The 19841-nt window shown below is 29.6% G+C and overlaps 1 protein-coding gene and 1 long non-coding RNA gene across 2 annotated transcripts in view; one reads left to right on the forward strand and one right to left on the reverse strand.

Annotated features, from left to right (window-relative positions):
* LOC100213985 (protein SSUH2 homolog) overlaps positions 1-11846 on the reverse strand; it is a 25703-nt gene extending 13857 nt beyond the window's left edge. The window contains exon 1 of the mRNA XM_065793000.1: positions 11293-11846. Coding sequence (XP_065649072.1) covers positions 11293-11641 — 349 coding nt within the window. The 5' untranslated portion in view covers positions 11642-11846. The remainder of the gene's footprint in view (positions 1-11292) is intronic.
* Positions 1-18091, forward strand: part of LOC136078115 (uncharacterized) — a 19264-nt gene extending 1173 nt beyond the window's left edge. Inside the window, exons 2-4 of the long non-coding RNA XR_010637529.1 lie at positions 15358-15391; positions 16513-16775; positions 16860-18091. This is a non-coding gene — a long non-coding RNA (uncharacterized LOC136078115). The remainder of the gene's footprint in view (positions 1-15357; positions 15392-16512; positions 16776-16859) is intronic.
* Positions 18092-19841: the final 1750 nt, after the last annotated feature.

The following is a 19841-nucleotide window of genomic DNA, read 5'->3' on the forward strand; positions in this document are numbered from 1 at the left end:
CAAACAAAATCATATATAAATGAGAAAATATACAAAGAATACAAATACTTATTTGAAAAAGTATGTAAATACTTGAAAAAATTTAATAAATCATTTATTGACATCGATCCGAAACTAACAAATAAAATTCCTTATACCAATGCTACATTTAACGAATTTTTAGTGATGGGTGGTTCGAACATAGTGTTGCATTAGTTCAAACATAGTGTTGCATTAGTTCGAGCATAGTGTTGCATTAGTTCGAACATAGTGTTGCATTAGTTCGAACATAGTGTTGAATTAGTTCGAACATAGTGTTGCATTAGTTCGAATATAGTGTTGCATTAGTTCGAACAAACTATCAAGAGTTTAAAAGAGCTTTCAAAACTCTTTAAAAAAATAAATTTTAATGACAAAATCACATGCGGTTTCATATTGGCACATAAATTTCTAAAAACATTGCCAGAACATATTTATGTAAAATAAAAATGTCTAACTCAACTTTATTAATCAATTATTCATATTTATTTAAAATATGCTGATATTGCACGAAAGCACAGAACAAACGAGTAAGTTACAATGTCGTAATAGCAGTCAGAAATATGCAATCCGTTTAATTCAGTTTGCAGATCGATACACTCATTCCAAATATTTTTTTGTTGCAATGAAAATTCTCAATATATATGAGCTTAATGTGTTTAATTTTTTATGCTTTATATATCTGGAAAAATGAATTATCTTTATCCATTTTTAAAGATCTCTTTTGTGTAAAACCAAAAAATAAAAATACTCTTTGAAACAATAACAAGATCTTCTTTGTAACTTTGTTTTTGTTAAAGGATTTTATTTACTATGACAACAAATGCAAATAATATATATATATATATATATATATATATATATATATATATATATATATATATATATATATATATATATATATATATATATATATATATATATTAAAATTTAGATATACAGTTTTGTAAAACTTGTAGTCGTAAAAGGATTTATCTAATATGGATAATAGGCGCCTGTTTATATTGTAACAAAAGTAAATGTAAAAAAAAAATCTTCAAAATAAACTTAAATTTTTTATAATCAAGAAAAACCTATTTCTTTTGTAAGTAACTAATCTTTTATGCTATTAAATGTTTTTTTTAAGATAAGATTTGTGGCTGTGAAAATAGCTGTTTTTTAATTATGAAATCTTATCTTAAAAAACAGCTATTTTCATAGCCGCAGATCTTATCATAAAAAGAGCTATGAAATGTTTTTAGTGATTTATTTGTTTTCAAGAGACATAAGAAAGTTTTTTTTATTAAATCAATTATAAAATTAACTTTTTTCTTAATAAATATGTTGCTCTATTTTCTGTCTGGTATACGTGTTGTACGCTTGTACAACAACTTGTTATATTTTGTTAGATTCACTTACACAGTTACTAGCAATCGTGTTAAAGGAAGATTTTTTTGGAAAAATCATCTTCTGTTGAATTTAGGAAAAGTAGAAAACATGCCAAACCAATTAATCACCTTTATTGGAATGACTCCCTTGAATACTTGTCACATTAAAAGTAGAGAGAAAACTGTAAACTTGGGAGACAACAAAGATGTAAATCTTTTCCACTACCATTAACAATTGTAAAATTACGAATTAATACAACAAATTAGTTAATCGTAAAATCAGTTTTAAAAATTGTTAACGTAATTTTATACGCATAAGTTAACTTTTTGCGCCTAAAAAAATACCTCGCTTTCTAGTATTGTTAATGGTGTCCTTCAGGTGTAACTTTTTTTTAGAGATTTCTATGAAGTAAATGTTTATTTTGTGTTACTTTAGTTAGAGTTTAAAATGTTATAAAATTGGAGACAGAAAAATAAGTCATCTTGCCCCGGTCAACGTGACCAGATGACTAAATAAAATTTTAAAATTTGTATTTATTTATTTATTTTTTTTCTAAAATCTAAATTAAGTTCAAAGTTCTTCAACAGCGGTTCTCGGTGACAAGACCTGTTGGTTTTCTTTGAGTATCCGCGTTTTTTACTTTTTTTTTTTAAACGATTTCTTTGCATTTTTCTTATTGATATATTTGTAAATATTGTAATAAAAAAAAAAAAAAAAATTAATTAATTTATGAATTTTCAGAGCTGGGCGGTAGCGCGACTTGATCTGCTACTCCGCAATTCCGTTACATGTGAACTTTCCATTTGGTAGCGGAGTTGCAAAAGCGCATTCACTCAGAAAATTTGATATCGGTCTGAAGTCGGTACCTAATAAAAAATTCAAAGCGCTACTCCGCTACCATTAAAACCATTTAGAAATATCATTTGAAATTGTTTGAGTTGCAGACCTTTTTATTTACTAAAAATGAAGTTAAAGGAAAATGAATCTTTCAAAATATCAAAATTTTCCTGTTTTATTAAAATAATCTCAGATGCGTCAAAAGTTAAAAACTTAGAAGAAGCGGCATGTGTGCTTTATATAAAATGTCTGCAACTAGGTCGATGCATTAACAATATTATTTAAACCAGAGTGTTTGTAAAAGCAATTTATTTCAAAAACTGTTAACTGATGACTGTTTCTAGTTCCAGAATATAGTTTGCAAACTTAAGAAGTGTTATAGTCAATTGAAATTTAATATTTACTAAGGTTTTTTTAATGCTCAAGTTGATGGAACAACTACCGACAATTGTTCAAAATATGTTAGTGTCTTCAACCAGTTTGGTAGGAAAAACAGAGAGTCCTGAGCTGCTCAACTCAACATCTTACTTGTAGGAAGAAATTCCAGAAAGTTGCAATTATAACATCATTCTAACAAAGCACGTCGATCACAATCACCGGCTGTGTGGATATGGAATGTCCAAAATAAAAGGATTGGTGATGACAAATGACATTAAGCCAGCGTTGAGGTTTTCGACACCAAAGATCACTAAACTTCTGCTACGATGCTAAAAAATGCCCTTCAATCAGTGCATTATATTTTTTGTTGTATATAAATATAACAATCTATACTTTCTATAATGTTTACATTTGAGCGGTATTTCTATTCTTTTGTACATCCCTATTACAAGATGTCAGTTGTCAGCTGCATTTGTAATGAATATAGCACAGTGGTACAATAGATAGAGTAAAAAGATGCGTATTTATGGAACTCTTGCATGTAATCAAAACAAAGAACTAGGTTTTGCGTCATAAACCAAATAGATCGATGTAAATTACAATTTACTCGTAAAAAATTAGCAACATTAAGTAAATTTAAATTTAATAAAGTGTAAAATACTAAAAAAAGGGCACTTTATATCTTCACATACGAATATCAGAAACTCAGCGTGAGAGGACTAGTTGCCTCCGTTTTTCTGTAGCCCTAACGGCAAAATTTTTTGTAAATATTAAAGCGCAACCTTAAAGGGTATGAATTTAGGTAACATTTTTAACTTGCATTCAATACAAAAAAAAATTTCTTGCGGCCCTTCTGGGGCCTTAAAAAAAAAGTTAGCCAGCTTCACCCCACCCCGGGGTAAGTTGGCGCAAACTATAAAAACGATTAATGTACTATTAGGTGCCAAATTTATAGCAATTTTTTTACTATTTATTTTAGCAACAATTTTAAGCTAAAAATTTAATATCACTTTTTGCTAATACCAAATATTAGTACGTATAACAATCAAAACAGTGGCACTCTTTTTATCTGTAAAAAAAAACCTAAACAAGTTTTTATTTATTTTTTTGTAAAAATAAATTTTTCAATATTGTTAAAAATTCAATACTGTTAGAAAAAAAAAAATTAATTTTATAAAAATATTTTTTTTTTCCATAGTAAATACTATGAGCCAACTTACCCCGTGAAAATTTTGCCAACTTACCCTAAAAGCCATTTTTTCAGAAAAAACATTCTATAGATCCTGAAAAACAGCAACAATTAAAAAAAGTCTGACTGGAAACCAATTGAGACTGGAAACCAATTGAGACTGGAATTTTTACAATAACTTTTTTTTTTCATACTACAAACTATTTTCTTTGTAAAGTAAAAAGGAAGCGATGTTCCAAAAGTTACGTTTTTGACCAAAAAATACATAAATTCTAATACCTCCCATGCGCATGCACGAATCCTAACAATACTATAGTGAATGATGAAATGGTCAATTAGGAAGGTTCTGTGTAATTTTTGTCACTTTCTGAAGATAAACACAGTTTGTCAACTTACCCTTGCTGCCGACTAGCCCCGGTTTCCCCTACTTTTTTTCTTTAGCTTATTTTATTAAAATATAAATAAAAAGTGGTTGCGGACTAGCGCAACTAATTTAAAGTTTGATAAAGTGGCGAAAGAACGGTAAGAATTTGATAAATTCTTACCGTTGAAATGAAGTTAGGTAATAAAGTTTGATAAAGTAGGTAAAGATCGGAAGAGCACTACCGCTACCTTCCGCATCTCAAAGATGCGGAAGGTAACGGTAGCGTTTTTAAATATGTGGAGGCGATGCCCAGCTCTGTGAATTTAACATTTTTATTACAAATTTTTTTACTTGCAATAAGAAAACTTATGGAGGCAATGAATCATTATGATAAAACAAACATTTAAGTTTAGTTAAGTTAAACGGAGTTAAAAAGTTGAGTCTGAACAAAGAATGTAATCTTAAGTCATAAAGAAAAAAATATGTATATCCTTCAATAACATTCTAAATTAAATGACGTCAAAGAAAGTCTACTAGCCAATATGAATTGCACATTGCTATATCTTCTCCAAAGTAAAAAAAAAAAAAGGATGTATAGTTACGCATTTCTATTTTCTCTTAACATCTTTTAATAACTTTCCTAACTCCCAGCATAAACTAAACTATTTGGAGTACCATCAACACCATAGTTTACAAACTGGGATGGGGAGGGGGTTCATCATAATTGTAAATACTTGTAAATACTTGGGGGTTCATCATAATTGTAAATTACAATATCTAAAAACTAAACATTATAAATTTAGTTTTCTTAATGCAATAACCATAACAAAATGAAGGTTTTGTTTCTTTTAACTTGAACAGTTTATAAGAAAATAGTTTTATTTCTCAATCATTTTTATTTAAAAGACAAGCGACTCTTCGCCATCTTTGGTAAAAATTAAATAATATTCCTTCTCCTTTCCAATTTCATTAACACCAAGTTGTTAGTTAACTGTTCTTATATGTTTAACTAGTGGAAAATTTTCTGAATTAATTGTGGCCCAACCATGTTTATTGCTGATTCGACGCCACTCAACTGCTTCCTTTAACTGCTTATTTTCTCTTTGAAAATTGCATCTTGATTTGTTATTTGGTTTAATTCTAAGATTAAAAGACATTCTTATTTCTTATTCATTCACAACTCCAAAGGAATATCAAAACACACTTTCATACTCGCACTTTACTTTTGTAAACACACTTTAATTTTCAAAGCAAACGAAGAAAACTGACTAAAATGTGTTTTGAAGGAGATTTGATAGTAGAACTATACAGAAATATACTGTAGGCAAAATAATCATTTAATAACTTCAAGAAGAAATTTGATAAAATATCTTTTAACTTTTTTTATATTAAGTTTCATTAACCTAGCAATTTAAGGTTCCAACACGTAGCACTTTGTAAAAAAAAGAAAAAGGGTAAGTGAATCAAACATTTAAAAATATACTCAGCAGGGAAAATAATGCTTTTATGCAGAAATTTATGATTTTTTAAACAAATTGGAAGCATCACAACCTATTATATAACCTAACATTCTGAAGTCCCTCTTAAAAAAAGTATATCCAAAATATTTATCTAAAGAGATATGAAAATGGTATCCCCAAAAAATTTAACCTGTTTTGGCATTTTAACAGGAGTATATTGTCAACTATTAAAAGTAAAAACTAGGTGGCAGCCCAAATATTTTATTTAATATGTCTACCATTTATGATACCAGAATCTTAAAAAAATCTAGCATTCTGAGGTCTTTTTATCTGTGCATACACTTTGAAACAGTTGCATCTTATTATGTAAATTCCAGGTTGGTTGTTATTGTAATGTTATTAGATCATTATTTATATATCGTTCTGTATTCTTCTTTTTATAATTTTTTCTTAAATTTTGGCGATAGATCTGGAACTTTGGCAAAGATACGACAGGAAAATTATTAAACTCGAATAAAACTTTATTTTTATTTGGCCTGTATTGTTCAAACTGATTCTTCTTACTTGCTTTTCATAATCTCTTTTAATTTATTTCATATTTATATAATGTTAAATTTATGTATAGCAATGAGTAAACTAAATTTTATATAAAATGTAGTTTTACTACTAATAACTCTTTTTAATGCAAAATTTTATTTAAAATAATTTTTTAGCTGACATATATAATTCTTTTAGATATGTCTCAGCTAAAAAATTATTTTCAACAAAATAATAATGTTTTTTGTCTATTATATATATATATATATATATATATATATATATATATATATATATATATATATATATATATATATATATATATATATATATATATATATATATATATATATATATTAGGGATATGACTTTTTTGCAACCTACTAGGCCTGTATCGTAATTCAATGAACTTTTATGTAAAAAGAACGAATAGATGTTTCATTTTGACATATTTTGAAAAAAGGTCACCCCAAAACCAAAAAATCGAATTTTCAATAGGTACACTTTTGTACAGTAAATGAATATTAAAGGCTGAAGATGTTGTAAGAGTCATACTCCTGTTGTTATTTTATTTATTTATGCAACATGTACTGTGATATAACAAAAAACATTATGTGATATATAATTATACAAGTATTACAAAATTAACAGTATCAAAGCGTCTAGTACAACAATATACATAACTGTCTGTGTCTATAGGCCTACTGTGTTTAGTACATGGGTCACATGATGCTCACGTCTCATAAAGAGTCTAGCGCTTATTACTTAGAATGAATCGAAGTTGCAGTTTGTCTTTCTTTCTGCAGGAAGCATACAGGTCTTGCATCACCTTGATTGCACGTTCAGCTATCTGATTACTTCGTGGTATGTCGATGACGGATGGCTCTTTCTTCCAGTGATTTTTTAATGACTGCAATGCCTTTTTGTAAGGCTTCAATACATCAGATAAATTCTTGAAGTCATTGTCATTGTACTTTTGACTACTAAACCAATGTTCTGCCCACTCATATGAAATGAACCTGCAAACCTTCTCCAAATTCTTTCTCGCTTCAGGCATAAGAATGAACGCCAGAATGGCGAGAATGGCTCTTGAGTTCCATCTGGCATTGCTCATATTAGGAATGTTCTGAAAGTGAATCAGAGGGAAGTTTCTTTGTTCTTCATAGAACCTAAACACTCTTGTTAAATGGTACAAAAACTTCATATCGTCTCTCCACCCTGATTTATCAAGAATTTCTACAGTTCCATTCACAAACTTATCCTTCAGTTCATCATACTTATTCAACAGTTCAGACACAAATGGGTATTCAATGTTTGGAGATTTGGTATCACCCCCAAGTTCTTCGTCCATCACCAGACGGAGAATCCTGTCTAGTACGTGATGCTGACAACCGATAAATTGTGGTATTGTGACACCCTTTAATTAAAACATACGTTGCAACTTCACAACAACTCCATTTCTCTTCCCAGTATTGACGTTTGTTGTATCAGTAATGATCATCTTAATTGAATTCCACAAATTGTATTCATCAATAAGTTTGGCAATTTTTTCAGCAACAGTTTCAGCTTTGCCATCTTTTAAACGCAGTGCATCAAGTTTCACGTCAGTTCTTTCATTCTGAAGTACAACTACCTGATATTCCTTATCATCTATTCGTTTGCCGTCAAAGTGTAAGGACCACTGTTCCATTTTAAGTTGTTGTATCATTTCTTTTTTTAAATTACCTGCCTCTTTGAATATGGACTTGTAAATTGCTGATTGACTTGGAGTTGGAATATCAATACCTTGTTGTGATAATACATTGCATATTTTAGCAGCTTTCTTTGTGGAAACTCCACTTGATGTAACCATACTTACAGCAAATTTACTTTTGTAGTGCTTTCTAGTTTTTTTCTGAGTGTCCTCATCATCGTCTTTATCACCGTCGTCGTCTTCATCATCTTCACTCTTACTTTTGCAGTTTTCAGATTCAGTACCACTGTCTGTGGTAGACAGGACTTGTGATGTGGAAGGTATTGCTGTTCCAGACTGGACTTTCCTTCTCTTGGAAGGGTGAATGGTTTCTTTACTTGCCACTTGTCCTGTTGAGTACCCCACCTGTCCTTTACTTTCTTTTTGTAGGTGGTATAGACGTTTATCTTCCGAGGATAACCACTGGCCATTCACTTTCGTGATGTCAAATAATGCATTGAGAACATCATATTTTCCACGCTTGACACATTCATCATAGACCTTCAGCACCTTCATAAGCTTTGCTCTTATCACTTGATCAGACACACGTGGAAAATTCAGTTTATTGTCCCACAATTTTGTAATTTCCTTAGAAATTTGGTCTATTCGTTCTTTTCTTCCTTTAACATATGCTCCGAGAAACTGGTATCTTCCTACGATCTGCAATTGAAGTGGTATTCTGGATTTTTCATCGAGTGAATGTTCTTCTACAGCCACGCTTCCTCTTCTTCTGTGTGACTCTTGAAATCTCACCAAATTTTTAGTCCAAGTCTTCTTGTTCTTTGTTACTGTGGTATGACTTTTCTTGTGAGACATCATATAATATTGTTACGACTTTACGGATAGCTGAGCGTAAATATCCGTTTAATAAAGTCGTTTAATTAATAAAATACTTTAACTGTATAGTAATCCAATTATAGTTCGATAATCCAGTCAATGTTGATAACAGTTCGATAATCCAGTCCGTATCCTAACGATAATGCTACAACTACTTATACTTCGTACACTTACAGCGTCTTTAGTTCGCTACAGTAGTTCCTTATTAGCTCAGTTACACGCAGAGTACTTCATAGAACTATTCACATTATCAACACTGAGCTCTGACAGCAGCTCGCTTATATAATTATTTAGAGCTTCCAGAATGTTCTACTAAATTCTATAATCTTCTACAGTCTGTTACAGTCGTCTATATCACCGTGGTAACACAATGACGTCATCACATAACAATTCCAAGTATTTGCCGGCACACGGCCGTTTCGTTGCCATGGTAACGTGTGGCGTTATATTTATAAATTCATAACAAAATAATGAAATAAATAGAATTAAGCTGAGAATTAAGCTTAAGATTAAAACATCGGTCAAAAATGAATGTATAAAAATGGTAAATCAAATTTTTATTTTGGGGGTGACCTTTTTTTGTTGCAGAAAGCTATTTGGGCCTTTTTTCATGATTTTAGGTAAAAGTTCATCGATTTATGATACAGGAAACATTTTATTTGAAAAAAAATTAAAAAGTCATATCCCTAATATATATATATATTGGGATTTTTTTTTAAAAAGTCAGTCGGTACTTTTTAAGGATTTTCTCTCCCCCCCCCCCCTTCCCTCATTTTATTTGTAGAATTTTTATATACAAAAAAAACCCTAAAACTTTAAACTTCATAAACTAATCTTTTAGCTTCAAAAATTATGACTATATAAAGTTTGCAGCCCTTCAAATTGAGGGGATTACAAATTATATAAGGTCATAATTTTTAAACGCTTAGAGGTAATTGTATGAAATTTAAAATTTGTTGATGAATATAAATTAAGTTGAGAAAATTAAAATTTTTTTTTTTTATAAACTTGTTGCTTTCACGTTTAGGGCAGTTGTGGCAAAAATTTTAGGGCTTTTTTGTTCCCAAGCTTTAATTATCACAAATTTTTGCAAATCATCCTTTTTTGATCTAAGTATATCCGACCCTGAATATATATATATATATATATATATATATATATATATATATATATATATATATATATATATATATATATATATATATATATATATATATATATATATATATATATATATATATATTGTATGTTTTAACAATAAAAACAATTTTTTCACTCAAAAACGCGACTTTAAAACAAAATTTCGCGCGAATATTCATGAAATATTGTTATGTACATCTTGCATAATTTAAGTAAGGGGTCATCAATAAATGATATCAGTAGATAGAGGGGGAGGGCGTGCTGAAAGATTTGAAAATAATTGACAATGAGAAGGGGGCATGAGGGTTGTTGAGAGGAAAACAATGTAAATTAAAAAAAATTTAAGTTAACATTTATGCTATCTATAAGCAGAATTGAAAGGTATTTACACCAACAATGTGGTATAAAAATCGTATGCTTGCTTGTGCTGGCAGCAGGAAAATCATTACTTAATGACTACGATATAAACACTACTTATATATCCATAACAGAAATGTCAATAAAACTGCATTTCTTAACTTATTGATGATATCAAATTGCTTGAATCGAAGCCAAACGTCAACGAGAATAAAAGGCAGTTATTGCCCTGCAGAAAAGTTCTAAAACTGCCTAATGGTTAGATGATAATAAAGTTGACGCAACGGATCTGATTGTAACTCAAAAAAAGTTGATCTTTTAGTTTGTGAAGAACATTCGCTACCATTTGTTTTAATCAAAAATCACTTTAACAACCCCCGGAAAGTGAGTGAATTTATATTACAGATATAGAACAATATTTCTTCAATTATATTACAGATAGAGAACAATATTTCTTCACGTGGTAGTGGTGTAGTGGTAGAGCGCTCGCCTCATAAGCGAGAAGTTCGGAGTTCAGTCCCCACCACGTCCCAGGTGGTACCGCGCTCAAATTGGTTCTCTGCCTCCTCTATTGTACTGGCCTTCTCGGCCTTGGAGAGGTGAATAATAATAATCAAAAAAAAAAAAGTTGATTTTTTGATAAAATCTACTATCTTAATCCTTTCTTTGATAATTTTAGGTGAAACAGTCCACGATCATTGGAAGCACAATTTAAATTCAGAAACAGCCTTGCTTATTTCTTCAAAATCTGAAAAAACAATTTATGTTATCTTTTTCTACGTCAATTCAGTACTGTTGAGAATAACTGTCAGAAAAATTTGATGGTATACGCATTTAAAATTTTTTTATTTTTGGAGGGGAGGAGGGGAAGGGGATAAAAACTGACATTATTTTTAAGAGGGGGTAGGCCAAAAATTGATCTAGTTTGACAAAGGAGAAGAGGGTCAAAAAACTGGGAAAAGTTACTGACATCATTTTTACGAATGGCACCTAAGATAAATCAACTTTTGATCTGGAATAATAAAACGTCTAAATTTTAAATAATGTGTATACAAAAAAGTAATGTAGGACTTACAACTTTCAGTATTGTTTTCTGAAGAGAAGCCATTTGACGATGACAAAACTTTTGACGAAGAATCGTATAAAAGAATAGTTTGATTGGTTAAAGATCTTTCGCGATTAGATGATAAAGTTTCCAAATCATCAGTTTTATCTTCTTTTTTAGGTGTCGCAGAATCGTTCCCACAATTAAATTTATAAAAAAACAATGTTCTACAGGAAGATGACGACAACAACAATGATGTTGACGATGAAGGACTTTGTCCAGAGTCTTTATCTAATGCTAAGCATTTATTTAGAGAAGGAAAAATAGAACTATTTGAAAGCCTTTCTAAACAAGTGATTTGATTTACATTATCAGCCATAAGGACAACTTATCTCTAACAAAACATTTATACTGTAGCACAAGGTTTTCATAGGTTCAGCCGGTCGAGAACTTTTTACTCCAAATAAATTTTAAGCTTTTCATGAGGATATAATCGTTATATTAGCTTTGAACAAAAAACACATTAAAACTTTTTTAAAAAGCTTTTATTAAAACGTGCGCTTTTAAGACTTGAAAAACACACCTATGCCGAAAGCATAACCTGTCACTCACTTTATCTTAATAAAAAAAGCGTCATACTTTGCGCTGTGTGACTATCACACACACACACGCAAGAAAAAAAAGAAAGATGTCTTGCAAACAATTGCGTTATCATTCTCATTATTTCCTTAATAAACCTCTTAATTTTTTTATGTAAAGTTTTAGCTATATAAACTAAAAAATGACTTCACAAAAACAAAAAAAATTAATTTAAAGTGTATAACTTTTTTTTTTTTACAGTAGACGAACATTGTGAGCATATTTCTTTAGACACTTCTTGTTTTCTTCCTATTCTGTTTGTTTTCTTGCTATTGTTTTTAAAGAACCTTTCTTAAGTATAAAGCGTGTTTTTCAATATTTTTTTAATTAAACAAAAGTTTTTGTTTTTTTAATCTTGCAACGTGGTGCACGATAATTATAGTGAAAAAGAAAAACATTCCAAATATGTGTTTCAATTTTTTCGAATATTAAAAACCTAGTGAAGAAATGTAATTCAATGATTTAAAAAAAAGTTTCATTAAGTTCCAGCACGGTAAATGTTGATTCGAATCTTTCACATTTTTAGTAATTTTAGATGTAAGTCATTATTTTTGAGGTTTTTTTTCTAAAATTAAGTGGAGTGCTAACGTTACCAACAGCAATTACTTACCAATATCAACCATTTTACAAAGTTTTATTACTTTTCTTGCTGGAGGCAAAAACAACTTTTAATTAAGAGAAAATGGGTGGCATAAAAAAAATAGTTTTGCAGTAAAAACATTTATAGCCTTAAAATGATTTTTCATAATATTTTGTTTCCAACAAAATGGCACCATCAAAAATGATGATCAAAAATTTTATCCGTTTTTGGACAAACTTTTTTTCTTTTATTAAAATAAATAAATAACAATCCATTAATTTTATAGAGTAAAATATCACAAAATGATTTAATGCGGTTCTCCAAATATATTGGCAATGCTATGGCTAATGGGTCCAAGGCCCCACCTCCAAAACCTGACATTAGGGCTCCGAAATCTTAAAAAATTTTTCATTAAGAAATACTGAAAAAAAAAAAAAAGCTCCTTACAATTGCAAAAAGGTCCCTAACTTTGCAAATGAGCCCCCTAAATCTGCTGCCCCCTCCCCAATTGAGGGCCTGGGGAAGCCTAGGCACGGCTCTCTGTATTTTGGTAATATATACCTTTTGAATAACTTTTGATCAGGGTTCATTCAAAAAATTTTCTTTTTATCGAAAACTTATACGAAATTTATCTAGGGACTTGGCAATAAGACTTCGTCTTCGTCTTCTCCATACCCGTGCTATCAGTATATACTGGTAAATATCTTATGGAACATATACATTTATACGGCAAAAAAAAAAGACTGGCGACTGGTAATACGGTAAAACGTGACTTAGAACGTTCGTTCAAAGTCACGTTTTGTTCCTTCTGACTAAATAAATATAAATCCATGGTAGAACCTATACTTTCAGAAGAAATTTTTTTTTGTCTAGGTTCGTATGAGACGATATTTTCCGAGACGAGATCTCGTGCAAACCCAAGAAATCCAGATATTTTTCAAAAAAGTAAAAAACTATTGAAATAAAGTGAAATTTAAAAATCATATAAGTTGCAATTGCTATGCAAAATGTCAAAAATTAAATTAATTGTACTTCCGTTTTAATTTATTACAGAACATTTATTGCTAATTTTTATTTATTTTTACAATTTTTTGTGACAAATCGCATTATCGACGTAATCAAAAACAAGCGAAAACGTTGCATTGCAATTGCAACTTAAAAAGATTTTTAATAACATTTTCAAAAGGTTTCGTATCACGAGCCGCCAAAATCTGCTCCGAAAAACACATTAACAACAAGATTCAGAAAAAATACATTAACAAAGAGATGTTCGCATTAAACTAGATTGTAACAACAAATCTAGTTTAATGCCAAACAGCAACCCTGGGATGTACAAGCTTACGTATTCGTGTGAGGGAATTTATATTGAGGGGAAAAAAAAAGATAATTTTGCAAAGAAGCATAGAACACCAAACTAATAGCATGAATGGCAATTGGCTTCTGCAGCAACTAGCTATAACTTATCTATAAATAACAACTATCATAAAAGGAAAATAAGGAAATCGCTTGAAATTAACAATGCGCAAACATCAGGAGGTTAAATAATCCTCGGTACTGCTTAACAGGGATAACGGGGTAAAAGTTGCTTTAAATAGTTGGAGACCACTATTTAACGAAATCGTAAAAAAATAAAACAATTTTTATTGACGTCATCTTTGTAAATGAGTTCTTCATGATTTTTAAATTTTATTTTGTAACGGCTTTTAAAATGGTATTTTACGTCTTATAATGGTCTATACAAATTACACCAATATATTATAAAAAAGAAAAATTAGTTAGTACGATGCTGTTTTTGATGTTTTATAACTTATAATAACTTTACGATCCTTCAATCGCAAAGATTTTAAAAACTTCAATAAAATAAACTTCAATTCACATTTATTAAAAATTAATTGGGATAATCTTATAGAGAACAGTGATGTTAACTCTTGTTTCCAAACGTTTATTTCTGAAACAACCTTGATTTTGAATCGCTACGCCCCACTTAAAAAAAAATAGTATTTTGAACAAGCGTTGATTTAAACCTTGGATTACAAAGGGAATCTTTAAATCCATTCAACTACGCATTTAAAAAAAAAAAAAAAAAGTTAAGATTAAAAGATACTAGGACGTAAACACATTTAAAACTACTTTCAACAGTATAAATACATATTAATTACCTTAATTAAACTTAGTAAAAAAGTGCACTTTAAAAAGTTCTTTACAGAAAATGTAAAAAATCTTCGCGAAATCCGGAAAGGGATAAATAATTTAATACATGTCAAAAACTCTAATCCCTCATCTCCCAACTGCTTACAAGATAATGAAACATATATAACTGAACCAAATCTTATCTCTGAAAAGTTTAACACTTCTTTTACAAACGTTGCACAAAAACTTAAACCCAATATTCATTCGTCTTAGATAAACTATACAAAATATTTTAAATATCCAAGTTTACATAGTGTCTACTCCTATCTCCAACAAATATTCCTAAAGTTTTATCTCTTATATCTAATTTGAAGCCGAGAAAATCAATAGTATGAAGGTCTATCAGTTTCTTTCATCCAGTTGCACAATTTCGGGGTCAATGTTCAATGGATGTAAACTTGCGTGTTGACATTTAGTGAAACGAAAACATAAATGTTTACAATATGAAACACCATATTTTGTTTTCAATAAACATTTTTCTGTTCCTTTTTTTTTCTTTCTTTAAAACAATAAATATTTACAATTTTATGATATTACATTAACTCAGGTTATAATGATTACAAGGTTTTACAATATATACGTTTTACAACTGTTAAAGTATATATTTACATTTTCTACTTTTTATTAATTTTATATTATATTTTTTTGTATTTTTCGATTTTATATTTTTTTGTATTTTTTATTAGTTTAGCCATTGCGCGGAAAGATGTCGAGAATTAGGTAAGGTTTAAAAAAATTTTATATATTAAAAGATAGTGTTCAATATTAGTTAAGAATGTTTTGTAAAGAAGGATTTTATTAATTAAGAAATTACAGGACCTTTACACAAACACCACTTTACAATCGCTACATGTAACACATATGTTGAAATTATGTATCGTAAAATAATGGCTGGCAGTGTTTTTCTAATCATAAATAACAATAATTTTGTTGTAAAAAAAGCTTTGCAGAGAAACGGAGGTCTTTACAAAACATTCATTTTTGAATTATGAGCCAGTGTATCAATTTAGCTCATATGTTTAGTTTTAACTTCCCGTTCTCTACTTGGAAAATACATTATTGATACAAAAAGATTGACAGAAAATGTCCGTAGTGTTTCTACGGACATGATAGTTATATTTTAAAGTAATAATATTTCTGATATTCTTGATTATTACCCTGATCACTGCCATTGGATCAATTTTTATGTTACTAAACATGTGGTGGCATCTGCTGTTCCATATTGCACTCATGATGGTTTGAGTGAGTGTCAACAGTAGCTGCGAAGTAGGGTTTTTCTCCGATAAATTCGCTATTTCTATTCAGAAAATCGAATTTATAAGAGAAAATTTTTTTTGGGATGTCAAGGAGTTGTATACATGTTTAAAATACTCCTATATTTTAACAGAAGAAGGACAGTAGGCAAAGATATGAAGGTTGTCCTCAATTTTACCACAAGTTTTGCATTTGTTATTTTTAACGATCTGTTGCCTTCTGCTTTTGTCTAGCAAGGCCGCAGAAGGTACACTGTTGTGTAAAAAACGAAAGAGGATATTTTGTGTCGGTCCGCATGCTTGGGAAGTAAGTTTTTCTGTTCCTACCTTTCATTCACGCGTGTTGTATTCACCGTTCCTAGGTCGACGTCGTGAAATAATTAAGAATTGTTTTGATTCAAATTCTGCCATTATGGAGACAACTAAGACAACGGAACTATATTTCTTATTATTCATAGTATCGTATAGTATATATTTTTTATATATATCTATATATTAAAAAATGGAAAAAAAATATTTTTTATTTGATTGTTATGTCTTTATATGTAATTTTATATCTAATTATGTCTTTTTTTTTTCAAATTAAAGTTCCATATATATAAATATGGAAATATTTGCTAGAGAAAAAAATATTATAATATGGTGAACTTTTGTGCTGTATTCGCCTGTTCAAATCGTTCTAATCGTGAAAAAAGTAAATCTTTTTTTCGTTTACCAAAAGTAGTTTGCAACCAAGGGAAAGAAGGTAAAAATTTATCAAAAGAACGTAGATAAATGCCATAAACAGAGTTGGTTGTAATTCAGAAGTCCTTCGCTTCACACGCGAATCTGCAGCGACCATTTTATTATAAGTAAAGTTTTTACTTTTGATTTATTTTTATGACTTTGAATATATAATGCTATTAAATGCTCAACATTTTTTATTTTTTATTTAGCAAAACCTTCTTCACTTTTCTCAAAAAATGATCCTGATTGGCTTCATCATTAAATCACAAAAAGTTTAAGTTTGGAGTTCAATAATCTAAAGAACGTTACTTACGACACAAAAATTGTTCATTATTATCAAGTCAAAAAAATTTTTAGGCTTGTAGTAGGAATACCCTTGATTTAGACAATTCTAAAGATGCGTTTGAAAATGATTTTATAGATTTCCAAATAAATAAAACTTTAACAAATAATAGATCGAATATTTCTGAAAGTGTCACAATTGATAACGAAAACTTGGTAGATGTTATTGTTCAAACAGATTTTGTCGAAAATATAAATCAAATAGAAAGCGAGCTTATATATAAAAACAAGCTAGAACTATTGAATGGTTTGATGCAGATTCAAAAGTAACTTTTTACACTAGATTACTAAATTTTAAAATTTTATGTTGTTTGTTTAACTTGAAGCCTATTGTCAACGAAAATGAAAACTCAGTTTTATCCTACTTTGAAGAATTTTCTTTAAGATTACGGTTAAATCTATCTATCAGAGACCTTGCTTATAGATTTAAAATTTCAAAATCAACTTCTTCAAAATTATTTTTAAGGTGGACTGATATTATGTATTCAGATTGAAATATTTAATTAAATGGTCTGGTCGCAATGAACATATTGCAACTACGTCTTTATGTTTCCAAAAATATTTTCAAACAAAAGTGGCTGTAATAATTGATTGTTTTGGAAATATTCATAAATAAACCATCTAATCTACACGCAAGAGCAACAACTTGGTCTCAATACAAACATCATAATACTGTTAAATTCTTAATAGGTGTAAGCCCACAAGGTGTGATAACATTTGTTTCTAAGGCTTGGGGAGGACGTGTCAGTGATAAATACCTAACAGAGCATTGTTCAATTTTGTTTGTTTATGCGACACAATGGTCGCAAAAAGTGACTAACGGAGCCGTCCAGTCACGTAGATCTGGCAGATGTGAAAATAAAAACAGATTGTAGATGATGTCATTGGGTGAGAATCATAAATGAATGTAAGACTATTTTGTAGGAGGAATAAAATTTTAGGACTCAGGGATAGGGTGAACAATAACTCACGCTCTAGTCATACTAAACAAATGATAAAACAATTGTCAATGAGTAAACAAGTCAACATCGATCCGCTGGTTTATTAAAGGCAACCATGGCTAAAATTATCGCACCATACAAAAATAATTAAATAAGTAGATAACAAAATATTAAGTAAAATGATAAAAAATGTAAGTACGGGCAATATAAAAAGAAAAAATAGGCTAATAAATGTGCTACTATTTATGTTCTAAACTCTAGATAATAAATTGAAAACTGATAATCACCTGTGTGAGATAAAAGCATATAAATGTCGTTAATGTAACAAATTCATATTATAAAGCTCACAAAGCGCTATAATACGTGGGTGTAATAGGTAAAAAAATGTTGGTGCCATGATAATTAATCAGAATTAAGTAGTGGATAATGGTGATCCCCCTCCTCAGGGGCATGTCCTTGCAACAGATCTCACCGCCTGCACTCTACGTCATGCTAGTCAATATTGCAATATAATAAGACTAAACTAAAAAGCCAAAAATCCCAATCCCTATCCCAGTTTTTAATACAGCTCCAACATTCTTAGAGATGTCATGAGGGTGGTAAGGGATGCGCGTGGTGTGAATGTAAACAAATATGTAAATACATATAAATATCTTGTACACTTACATTAGAAGAGACAAACGTGTACACATGCATGTATGCGTATGTATTTAAATAAACAATTTTAATGAATAGAAATAACACAAAGCAAATAGAAAATAGTAATTAATAATTATGAGTAACTTACCGTTTCTTTTATGGCTGAAATGTGTCTTATAAATATAATAAGTAAATACCACTCATAAACATCGAAACTAAGTTAAAATGGTATGTGGTTAGTACAAAAGGAGTTAATAGAAAATATGGTAGAAAATGTGGTAACTCCAATAGTATGAGAAATAGAAATCTTGCCTGATAAGTAGAGACAATAGCTATCACACAAAATAGACTCAGATTAATTAAAAAATGATTAGCTAAATGCGATTTTTACTAATAGCTTATAACCACTGAAACATGTAACGTTTTAAAACAATATTGTTGACAAAACAACCTAACGAACGTTAGTAAACTCTGTATAGTGCAAACCACAACAAACTAACTTAGCGACGTCAGATCAAGAGGTTCGGTGTCTTTAAAGCGAAACTTTTAAGAGCGAAAATTTTAAAAGCAAAGGTCGGGAAAGCAAAAAAGTTAAAAGCGAATGGGATGGGTTAAGCGAGAAAAAAATTTAATAACATTGGTAACAGTATTTTTATATAAATGAGTTAATATTTTAAAAGGAAAACGCAATTGACTATTTATATTAAAATAGCTAATTTTCAAAGGTCATATTGTAGACAAGAATAAGTGAACAGAAGACTAGGTATTTTTATAGAATTAGAGAAATTAATTAAAAGCATCGAACTCTCCATGGGGCTTTGACTAATTTAAATTTTAGCTTCATTTAGGAGAGGAATAATTATTAATAAAGACTGGATTTTTTTTTTTTAATTGTGTCATCTTAAAGGTGTTACAATTGAAGTGAGTCAATTTCAAAAATAAGTTCATGAAGTTTATACTCTACAGAAGATAGAGTAAGGCGAAATTGAATTGTTTAGAATTTTGCTCCAAAACAAAGTGTAAAAGTTGAGATATCAATGATAAGAGGTGAAGTTTTTAGTTGTCTCCTCACAAAAAATTTAGTTAGTTAGAAGTGGTTCTCTTTCATGCGCCATCATATCGGCCAGTTATATTTACTGGTGAATTATCTGCAAGACAAAGTGAATTTTTTAATATTTGTGTTGAAAATAATGTTGTTATCAGACATACACTTTAGTAAAATGAATAATATCTCAACGCCTGTGTCAAAAATGACTTTTATATGTTGTA

This window comes from Hydra vulgaris, chromosome 03 (genome assembly GCF_038396675.1).
Source record: "Hydra vulgaris chromosome 03, alternate assembly HydraT2T_AEP".
Classification (NCBI taxonomy): domain Eukaryota; kingdom Metazoa; phylum Cnidaria; class Hydrozoa; order Anthoathecata; family Hydridae; genus Hydra; species Hydra vulgaris.